At 32.1% G+C, this 12,169-nt stretch overlaps 1 protein-coding gene across 3 annotated transcripts in view; it reads left to right on the top strand.

The window, feature by feature from the left end:
• The window catches only part of LOC134528027 (protein transport protein Sec24C), a 96,201-nt gene that overhangs the window by 66,620 nt on the left and 17,412 nt on the right, over positions 1-12,169 (top strand). For all 3 annotated transcript variants that reach the window (XM_063361205.1, XM_063361204.1, XM_063361206.1), the window contains exons 16-18: positions 980-1,174; positions 3,267-3,458; positions 8,246-8,439. In XM_063361205.1, coding sequence (XP_063217275.1) covers positions 980-1,174; positions 3,267-3,458; positions 8,246-8,439 — 581 coding nt within the window. The remainder of the gene's footprint in view (positions 1-979; positions 1,175-3,266; positions 3,459-8,245; positions 8,440-12,169) is intronic.

Consider the following 12,169-nt stretch of genomic DNA (forward strand, 5'->3'; position numbering starts at 1 on the left):
ATAATTCTGTCAGTAAAAACAATTTTATCATCTTATAAATGTCAATAAATAGTAAAATTAAAAAATGCTTAGAACTTATTTTAATTAACATTAGTGTGCAAACTAAGTGTTTTAATGTTAACAAGCTGACTGTTAGCATTCTGCAACAGTGGTCTCCGTTTACTCTTTTTTAATCTAAGAGTGAAACAGTCTCAAGCACACCTAGTTATGACATGCCTGTCTGCTAGTGTCAAGTGATCAGATCGCATGCCTCCCATCAAGTAGATCCGGGTTCCACTCCTGCTGGGGTTAAATCTGAGTTTTTTGCTAGGGAGAAATATGGTGAATGTTGTTGTGTGCTGGTGGGTTTTCTCAGGTACTCCCGTTTTCCCCATCCATCTATTGTGATTATTTTATATCACGGAAGCTAATGACAGGGAAAACTTGGAAAATTGGGGTGGTTTTCAGCAACAAGGAAAAGTCAAATCTTACGTAGTATGGGAATTTTTTTTAATGACGAGGTTACTAAAAAATTAAAGATACAGCAGAGACCTATTTTAATTTCTACCAGTTCCACATATCCTTTCCTCCTACTTTCCAACATTTTATTAAGTATTTCGAAAAGTTTTTTCTCCTATTCTTTTTGCTCATAAATGTGTCAGCACTTGGAACACTTGCATCGACTTCAGTGCTATCAACAGTAGTGCAATAAAATAATTGATAGTAGCCTGGTAACAGTGAAGTGTGACTATGTGGCACTGTTTTATATTTGAATTTTTGTTAGTTATTGGTGACCAACTGTTATCATTGGTCTGGGAAAATGTTTTTTCCAAACCTGGTTGACAAGTCAGGGAATTTATTATCACAGGTTTTCTAGCCACCCTGCATTATAATTTCATTACCTTTAATCATTTAAAATATTCCCATGATGATTGCTGGATCCATTTTCCAGTCCAACATAGTTTTCCTAATCCCGTCCAATTTGTGGTGATGTTGGCAGCTATACCCCGACTGCTGGAGTCCCCACCCAAGATGGTGAAGGACAGCCTGGTGAACAGGTGCGCCAACATGCTGGCGTGCTACCGCAAGAACTGTGCTAGCCCCTCGTCTGCCGGCCAGCTCATCCTTCCAGAGTGCATGAAGCTGCTGCCCCTGTACATCAACTGCATTCTGAAGAGTGATGCGATCTCTGGAGGTCAGTGGGCTGCACTCCCATTCTTTCATGTTTCTGTTGTTTCTGTTACGTGGCGTGAGTGAAACGTGATCAGGGCGTCTACAGGCTACGAAAAGTCACGGAATGGTCCGGAGATAAAAGTAACGGTGCTGGAAGTCATCAAACTTTAATTTCCTGTTGCTGACTTGAATTTTGTTTTTTGATGCCTCTGTTCAGTTTAAAGTCGCACATTAAATATAAATAATTAGAGATTGTCCACTTAAATAATTTGAAAATCATCTCTAAAAAGGTTTTGGGTTTTTAACATAAGAATTTGCACGTTCCTGCATATAGTACATTTGTTTTGTGGTTTCCTAAGATTGTTTCTCCTTGAATATCAACTATTAACAGCACTAAAGATTTGATGGTGTTTGAGGATTTGATTGGCCCAGTCATAGTAAAAATGTACTGTGTTTATTGTGCCAACATTGAAGTTGAGGAGTGGCTCTTGTCATTTGTGCCAATATTTGGATAAGAAAAATTTCCCACAAAATCATGCATATGTACAAATAGATAGCACTAAAATTTCATATTTTTTAAACAAATTTTTGTTTTGGTACTACATAATGCCCCCCCCCCCCCCCCCCCTTTCCAATAAAAGCTGGCTAATTGATGAACTAACATCAAGCTGCATGCACTATGTCCAGTATTTCCACCGGTTTCATAATGGGAAAATCAGAGATTTTTATTATTGACTAACTAACTTACACAAACATCTTGCTAATGTCAATTTTTTTTCTGTAAAAAAAATTTTTTTAAAATACAATTCTTGTATTTAGTTGGTAAAATCTTCTGAACAAAATATTATCATTTCCTGATATGCTCAGGTATTGTTCATGGCAGTGTCTTCAATTTTTTTTGCAAGAATTTCAGGGTTTTTTCCAAAGAAATATTAATATATTTTGATAGGTATAAATTTTACAAATAAAATAATACTCCTGAAGGGCATAGTTACAACCTCTGATTTTCACTAGAAAAGATATAGTTCAATGCTACATGTAATCAACCTCGTTTTAAAGGTCACTTCAATCCTGGAAACCTGAAAAAGTTGGGAATTCAGGATCTTGTTTATAGAAACCCTGAATATGAATTGAATATCTTTTGGAAATATGTACGACACATTAATGCATTAAAGTTCTGTTTGATATTAAACAGTATTTATTACAATGTTTTTTTAAAGAAAAGGAAATACATGTTAATTGGCTTTAACAGCTATTAAAATTTTTTTAATTGTGTGCATATAAATACTGTGCATATTTTATTTATCTAAATAATTTCTTTATCCATGGTAAAATTTTGTAGCAGCTCCATTGGCTGTTCTACTATCAATATAAACCTCTATTTTGTACACCCTTTTGAAAATAAAGTTTTGTTGTGGAATTTTGGTTTCAGTTTATAGACCATATAGTGATATATGGTCCAGTATGTTCAGATTCTACAAAATTATTTATATTAGCTTTTACAAATAAGAGCAACCTATAAATATATTCAGAAAAAAAAGGGAATATATTCAACTCAGTAAATAAAGGTTTACATGGGGCTCTTGTATCAGCTAAACATATAATATGTATGGCTTTTTTTGCAATCTAATAATTTTAATACTATTACTACAATTACCTCATATTTCAATACCATATATCATGTGTGTGTGTGAAAAAGTGCAAAGTATGCAGTTCCTAGAGAATTTCTGTCTATAATTTGGCTAAGAATTCTGAGGGCGTAGCAAGCTTTACTTAATTTATGGATAGTTTGATTAATATGTTCATTCCATTTTAATTTATCATCAATATGTAAGCCCAAGAATTTAGTTGATTCAGTTTGACTTATCGCTTGATCCTGAAATTCAGATAATACTTGATCGAGCAGTCTTTTATTACCAAATTTGAAAAATTTTGTTTTATTTATATTGAGTAGAAATACTGTTTAAATGAAACTCCTCAGAGCCAAGCAAGAAGACTGCAATTTCCACACGTATCACGATTGCTTTGTCTATTAGTCGTTCATCATTTGTGTAATTGGTTAGAGAAGAAAATTTTATGTAAGTGGCACCACAAAGTTGACATTGTTTCCGCAGGATCGGATATGACGATCGACGACCGCTGGTTCGTGATGCAAGCGTTGAGCATTATGGACATACCGTCGTCTGTCGCCTATTTCTACCCACGACTGTTGCCTCTTCTCGACGTCGACCCAGGCTCTGATGAGATTCCTTCACCAATACGCTGCTCTTCGGATAAGCTCACCGACGATGGAGTTTATCTCTTAGGTGATGTTAACTTTGAAACAGTCTAATTCAGCATGACATTCCACCTTTGTAATATGCAAATAAAACTTTACTGTGAGTTAGTTTTTGTATTCCATTAATATTTATTGAATTTTTGTAAATAAACAATCATGATAAACTGTCTTTAGTAATTTCAAAGTAGTTGTAACTAAGTGAATGTTATAGTCCACTTCCGTTGAATGCAAGTTTTAAACTCTGCTTTATTTTAACCTTAATATCATGTTGATGAGACCATAAGACTTACATTCAAAAACACAAATTGAGCTTATCAACTAGGTACTTTCTCTTTTAGACTGTTTGCTAAATGTATTAGTGACTAAACAAGATTTTATGGTTTTATTTGTTTGGTCACAGTTTCAATTCTTAAATTTTATAAATGAAATATTTATTTTTTAAAAAATGTATGAAAAAAATGATAAAAGTTTTCTTAGCGTATGCAATGACAGTAACTATATTTTTACAATAAAATAATTTTTTAATAACCATACCTTTACAGATTTATTGAGAACAAAAAAAGTAACTAGAAATTGTGTGCATGTTAAAAAAAAAGGTTAATATAGGCATGTAAAAATGAGTTGCCTAATAAGGAATTTGTGGTCTTAAAGAAGAAGTGAAACCATTTTAAGAAGTTCTCACTAAGAAGTTTTCCTGCATAATGAATGTTTGCATTTGACCTTTAAATAAAATAAAAATTTTTATAAGTTTTGCCTGTTATTACGTAAACATTTTTCGTTCTTTAAGAAACTTCTTAACAACGTTTTACGATTATAATTAATTTTGAAAATCCATTTGCTCCAGACATTTTGTACAAACAATTTTTTTTTAATAATAATAAAATATTTCGATTTAAAATGTTACAAGATTAAATTCTATTATTTTAATAGATTTTTTTTGGAATTTTTTTTATTGACTTAACTTGCATTTTGGTTTTTTGCAGTATTTTATCTTGCATTTTTGTGTTACAATGTGTAGTGGTATAATGAAAGGCAGTTTAGTCTAGTTTCAATTTTCATAACAATAAACAGTTTGGCTGAATGTATTTATGGATTTAATCATGGGAAGCAACAGTTATTTTTGTAAATATAAGCCTAGGCCTGTGCGAATATCAAATTATTCATGCATACGAATATTGAATTTGAATATTAAGAATGAGAATTTCAATCCCACTAAAAAATTTTTTTCACATGTAACAACTTGTGGAAAAATAGATAAATAATACTAAAGTAAAGGTTGGTTAAGTCAAGTCAGGTTCAATATTTATATGGGAAATGTTTGTTGAAATATTTAAATTATGGAATAATTCTTTTTTAAATTGTGCAGTTAACCTAACCTAACCAAACCAAACCAAACCAACTTACATTTCATTTCCTATTCATGTTATTTTCCACAACCTGCTCCTCTACATAATTATCCAGAAAATTTTCACAAAGTGCAGAATACTGTGAAATCTATTGCAATCAATTTTACTAGAAACATGAATCTTTTTTTAAAATGCTGTATTTTCAAATTAGTAGAAACTAAGATTTTTTGGTTTTATTTTTAGTTCAATTTTGTTTTTGAAACAGACGATTTCTGTGTTATTGTTTTAATTTTATAAAAGTTGTTTTGTTATACTTACTCCACGAAAATAGTGGTAAAATTTATATGCTTCATTTTTAGGATAAAATAATTTGCAATAAATTGGTATAAAACCAATATATTCAGGACAATTTAAATAAATTAGTGAGCATTTGTCGTGTAAAGGTGACTCAATAAGGAGTGCACAATAAAACAAATTAAATAAATTTTTCTGATCCATGCACTTTGGTACAATTTTTGTCCAGAAATAACAACATTGCATGATATTAACACATTAAAGATTTTTTTAAAAGTTGTTATTGTTGTTATTATTATTATTATTATTATTATTATTATTATTATTATTATTATAATTTTTTGGTATAAAAGCTACTTAATTCCATGCCATAACTTACATTTGGGTGCTATATGATGTATTAACATGGAATGCGTTGTTTTGACATGCTTTTCGGTGTTATTTCGATTTATAATATAAACTACATACAAATTTACATACTTAAACCTTAATTTATTATTCATGAGTTTTTGTTAATGGCAGCCCGGTAAATTGTACTTTAGTTCAGCAATATTATAAACACAAATTATGCTGATTTCATCTAGAAACTTAAACAACTATTTACTTTTTTTAAATATATTTTTGAGTCTCAACATCTCTTTCATCATAGATATATATATATATATATATATATATATATATATATATATATATATATATATATATATATATATATATATATATATATATATATATAAATAAATATATACAGCAATTAAACTGCTACTGTATCACATGGTGTTAGATAGATTGTGACTTTCGATTTATACGTTGTTGAAACTATGAAGATTACTTCTTTTTGTGGCCATCTCAATGTAGTGTCCATGTTTTGTGGGGTTGTAGTCCATGGTTGTTGACATTTGTTTATTTTTCCCATTTTTTCTGGTGTATTTGACAAAAAGAATAGAAATAATATATTTTTTTCAAGTTTTAAATGACGATATGCTGTGTTCTAAATTGTTTACGTGATTTTTTCCGTTACTGTTTAGCGAGATAGTATGAAAAAAGTTAAATACTTGTTACATTGTGTAAAATGTAATTTATTGTTCATGTTTTTGGTTTCAAAGTCTCATTTAACATCACAAAAAGTGTATTTATATCGCACAAATGACATCTCAACAGTGAACATTGGTATATGACAAACTCATGAGGTATACTATGTCAATTATTTGTAACCTAACAAATATTCGTTATTTTAAAGTTTTAATATTTGAGGTCAAATTGAATACGTATAGTTTATTATATTATTATTCATATTTGTATTCGAAAATTTGTATATTCGCACATGCCTTTATAAGACTGTGAAGCCGGAACTGTTGGTAGGAGTTCAGGAGAAGGCAAGGCCTCGGAATGTGAGTGTGTAGCCACTCACGGACAAATAGGCCTGACGTTCGCAAACCATTTTCTTAACTGATATTACTATTACCGAAAACATTGGTTGTTGTGAAGCAGGCACGTATATACTTGATTTTTGCATTCAAAAATACTAGTAACATAATTTATGATAATACATTTGTCAATTATTCTCATTTCATCTTTTGGGATCTGTAATATTAAATTGATAAAATATGGCACAAGCATTATCCAATGTATTTTGTGGTACATGCCCACAATTACATATTGAAATCTGGACATGAATTGAGTTTTGTCTTACCTTTAACATTACAATTTGGATGGGTCCTTTAGATGACAAAAAAAAAATTGCACAAATGTGAATATGTTGGAACATTAATATTTGTGTTTATGCAGCATACAGTGTAACATGGTGTGAATGGATTTGTTATGGTTTAAGTAAAATTAAAATATTATTTTACATAAACATATACCTAATGAAAGTTCTGTGTATTAATTAATTGTGGCATTTTAGTCTAAGCACTTGAATTTTTTTTAAAATTTGGTCGTTTTGAAATATTTTTCATGCTGTTTGTGCTGTTCCGGTAGATTTCACATGTTTTGCATGTTATGAAAGAATGGCACATTGTTTTTTAGTGCGTAATTTGAAGGTGGTTTATTTTCTTGTCCTGAGTGGTAAAGTGCAATAACCCTTTTTCACGGAAGTTTTGGCAATACGTATTTGTTAAAGACCACTTTTTCGAAGTTCATAGATACAGTAAAAGGCCATTAATTGAGAATTCTATAGTTGAGCACATTCTGTAATCTGGCACCAATCAAGCTACACTTCTGTTTAGATTTTTTCAAATGGTTTTTGGCTGACTTTTACCATCAGGTGGCATTACTGCACTGCTGGTATTTTTAGTTGTAAAATTTGGTCTTTGCAATGACTGGTTCCAACAAACAGGTACCTATTCTATAAGTTATAGGCCTAGACCTGTTCAGAATTTGACATTTTATATAAAATACTACAAATGAAGGATTTAGTGGTGCCTATTAGATATTCATACTTACTAACAAATATACTGCTATATTTTTTTCCATCCAAATCTCCAATATTACTCACAGAAATTTTTTATTTAGCAAATGGTGAATTGTAATTTTTTGCATATGCCTTTAATTACATATAATTCTAAATATAAAATGTTACTAATGTCAGAAATTTAAAAAAAAAAAAAAAAAATTATACAACAGTGTGTGTTACTCCATTCTCTCATGTTGAAATTTAACCACACGTAATCATCATTCTAGTATAAATAATGGTGTAAGCTATGTTGTTTAATACTCATATTTTGTTACACAAACCTATAGTCTAGCAACAGTTTTCTAGGTTTGTTAAACACATTTACTGACAGAAATCGACAGAACAGTGAAAGTGAAGTGACAGATTTTTCTAATATATATATATATATTTTTTTTTTCAACAAAAATTAATGCAATTGCACAGCCGTCAGTAATTTTTATGTCCAAACTTAAATACAACAAAAGATACTCAATAATTAGATTGTAAATAGTATTTCAATCATGAAGATTCAGATAAACATTTATCAGTGTGGCTTAGTGTCAGTTGTTTCACCCAGCATGCAGTTGAGTGACATGGGCCATAAATTTTTCTATTATAACTTAAATCTCTTTAAATATGTGTGTTAATTTTTGTGTGTGTCTGTTACTATGTTTGTCTCTCTGCTGTCTCATTAAGTTGTAATCTGTGGCATATGTAATAATTCATAAAATCATTTTTCAGAAAATGGAATTCACATGTTCATATGGATTGGTCTGAATGTTGATGTGGAGTGGGTTCAGAACGTGTTTGGAGTACATTCTGCCGCCCAGATCGACATAGACAAGACGGAACTGCCGATCTTGGACAACCCCTTGTCCGAGCACATCAGGAACATGGTTCAGAAAATCAGGGACCAGCGCCATCGCTCGATGAGGGTAAATGTTTGCCTGGCTTTGTTTCTTTGTGAACTCCGCCTGCATCGTAGCAGGTGTGCTGTGTAGGGCTTTGGTTCACGAGTGTTTGCAGGAGAACTACTCAGCAACTTCACATTCCATCTTCATACATAAAGAAAACCCATTTTAAACTTTCTTCAACTGCGTTCTTTTATTTGGCTCCAATAAGTAAAACAACTTTCTAATTGTGTTGAATATCGCAAAAATTATGTTTGTAAATGTTTGAGTTGAACCGAGCCAAGCAGAGCCGAATTCAGTACTTATAACTTTGAGTTGAGTCCAGACTTGATTATTTTTAAATAGAGACCTTAAAAATTAAGTTGATTTTAAGTAGTTGCAGAAGGATTTTTTTGTATACAAAGTGTCAAAAAAATTATAGCATGCAAAACCTGCTTATACATATCCTATTATGTTTGGTAAATGTTGAAAGTACTCTGTTAAGTGGGATATATTAAGAAATAAATTCCTATTCATGGAAAGTAAGTTTATTTAAAAATTAGAGTAGGCCTATACAAAAAAAAGCATGCCAAAAAAATTAAATTAATAAGTCCTGCAACAAAAACATTTTGTTCAACTTTAAATAGAAAAACAAAAACCGTGAGCCGAAACTAATGCATAACTATCGTCGTAGTACGCACATACCATGAAAGAGTGCGGGCTTTCAAATGTAGTTAACTCTGCTCTAGACAGAGCGTGCACTTTGCATGCAATCGGGGAGCTATCTATATATATATTTGACTAAGTGCACGTGCTCTATATGGGAATCAACATAACCAAACATGAATGATGCCAACTAGCACTGGCTACATTTTTATAAACGGTACACAGCGGCCACGAAGATGAACAGATAAAGGTTGTAACGCTTCAAAACATCTTTAAAAGAAAATCAGACAACTTTGTATTTCTGATAATTAAATAAATAATTAATAATATCCGAATAAATATTATATTTCAACTTTAAAAACATTGTTTTATACGGGAAAACTACCTACACAAAGCGCTCTGAATCTAACAGCAGGACCAAAAACATCATGCAGCGTTTATGCGAAAAAATTTTTCTCCAAATTTTGACGTCCTAAAATAACAGTGCAATGATTATGCGCGTGTGAGAACTATGCGATAAAACACGGTATATTTCAACCCTAACATAAACTTACAGCCTATAGTCATGTAGTATAGCCTGTAATATTTTAATTTTAAATTTATCATTTGTATGTGAATTTTGTCATCAAATGCTTTCTTTTTAGGATATCATTCATAAATATATTTTCTCAAAAACCTTGAAAATCTCAGGTTTTTAGATTTTTTTTGGGAAACCAATTTTTTATTGATTTATGAATGATATCCTAAAAATAAATAAATCAGAAACAAAGTCAACCTACAAACAAGTAATTCAAAATTGTAGAACACATGTCTTCATGCTCTCAATTCATGCTAGAATTGAAATATAAAAAGGCCTTTAAGGTTCTCATAACCGTCATATAACACTTTATGCAGTGATAAAACCAATTATAAACACAGGAAAATTCATTAAGTAATTCACAAATTGAGATGATTTATCTTAAAGTACCTAGTAGCAAGTACCTACTTTACAAGTATGCTTCTAGATGGCATCATAATCCAGCTTTATGATATATAAAATAGAATAGTAAAATAAGTATCAAGAAACATTTAAGTTTTATTTATTCTTTGAAGAATAAGCTATCTTTATGAAGTAATCAATTTAAAAAAAAAAAAAAAAGTGTGTGCATGGAGTCCACAAGCGACAGAAGTCAACCTTGTTGTTAATAGGTATAGATAGAAATATTTTTTTTTTATCGGAAAAGAGATAATAATTGAGAATAGTATGGATGCGCGTATGATTTCAAATGAAATTTAATTTTTAAGCTTGATGTTAAATCACTATTTCCAGCTGATAAAATGAAAGAACAAAAAACACTTCAATCTGAAGCCAAACTGCGGCACGCCACAGTTTGACCACAATGAACTCGCACACAGAACACGAGTTAATAAACCCAACCCAACACAGCAGGAAGTCGTTGTTTAATTTAAGGGGAACTGCACCGACATCGAGGAACAAAAGTTATATAAGCCAGGATCATTTTATTAAACTTTTTCTTAATTACAACAATTAATATATATATATATATATATATATATATATATATATATATCTTTGGTTTTACAAATTTCTTAGAATTGGGAGCAATTAAGGCTCAGATCAATTACAATGCTTTTGGTGAATAAGATTCTTGCACACTAATGAATCGCAAGGACCTAGAGACGTACTTAAATCAAAACAAATGTACACTTCGCACTCCCAACAATATAATAACAAACTTAGATATTGTGTTTAATACCGAATTCTACCATGATGATATCTCAAACGGACATTTAACTTAGCCCTACTAACTCGTAACGGGCCTAGACTTAGATGTGACCTCAGATAAATAACTTTAACACAATAAAACATTTACGAGACGCATCCCTATAAAATACATAAGTAGAACTAAACGTCGGCCACGCGTGAAACAAGATAGTAAAGACGACAGGTCACCTAACCCAAAATGTAATACCCTAAACTACCAGGCAGGAGCCATACAATCAACTGGGACTGAGCTAGTGTAATAGAGCCGGGAGGTAATAACCTCCGACTGCGCACATCACTGAAACTAGATGTAACCTAGCCTTAACCTGTCAGCCACTCGGCGATTGAATTGTACCAAAAAGCCCGAACTATCGTCACAGGACTCCTACAGCATTTAAGTCTTTAAACTGACAACGCAGCGTCATAATGATGTGACTGTTAAGTGCAGATGTTAATATTCAATAAGCAGAGAAGCATAGCTTCGCCGAGTGCTGACCATAAGCTAATCAACGCGTGCCGACGGACTGATTCCCTTCTCAAGAGAGAGAGGAGGCCAGCCACTGTATTAAGCTACGCGGCGCTTATATAGGCCACTGAAACTATGACACGAGGAGCGCTGGTGTCGTGGCCGGAGGGGGAGGAGAGGTGAAAAGGAGGGGATGTAGGGGAAAAGCATTCGGAGAGGAAGGGGAAAGGAGGGGAAGGAGCGCTATCATCGGAATCGGCGATGAAGCCAATCCGCTTCAACTCAAATATAAATTACGCTCATAAAGTTCAAATCTTAAGTCTATACGCTTTTTTTATATTTTCAATAGCACTATTCACATAAAAATTAAATGATACTTCCACAGTTATTTGAACAAATCTATAATTCTTTTTCACATGAATAAATAAATTGTAAATATTTTTAATAAAATAAAAGAAATAGGGTAGCCACAATTGTTAACCGTTACTAAAACTGAGGAGTAGACAAACACAAGCAGCGTCATGAGAATTCCGTAGCATAACTGCTGCGTCATTTCTACACCTCCCCTGCAGGCTCCCGTTCTGGCCATTATAACTAGCATGTAACATGCTACGCTATGTACCTTACCCTTTTCTGTATTCCCTTTCAACTGCTAGCTCATGTGTTGGAGTGACGTGGCTGTTGATGCACTCTCCTCCTCTATGGGTTCTCTCACCATGTGTACCTGACTATTCCCCTCATGCGATCTGAATTTTTGTTTACGCTTGGAAAATTGTAGCCCTCTCGGCAGAGCAGTTTCACTTCAATAAAGACAGTATCACTGAAATCTCCTGTTTTGAAAAATGAAATTGGTTGTAAAATATAAATCTTGTTGGGAA

The sequence above is a fragment of the Bacillus rossius genome, chromosome 1 (genome assembly GCF_032445375.1).
Source record: "Bacillus rossius redtenbacheri isolate Brsri chromosome 1, Brsri_v3, whole genome shotgun sequence".
Lineage (NCBI taxonomy): Eukaryota > Metazoa > Arthropoda > Insecta > Phasmatodea > Bacillidae > Bacillus > Bacillus rossius.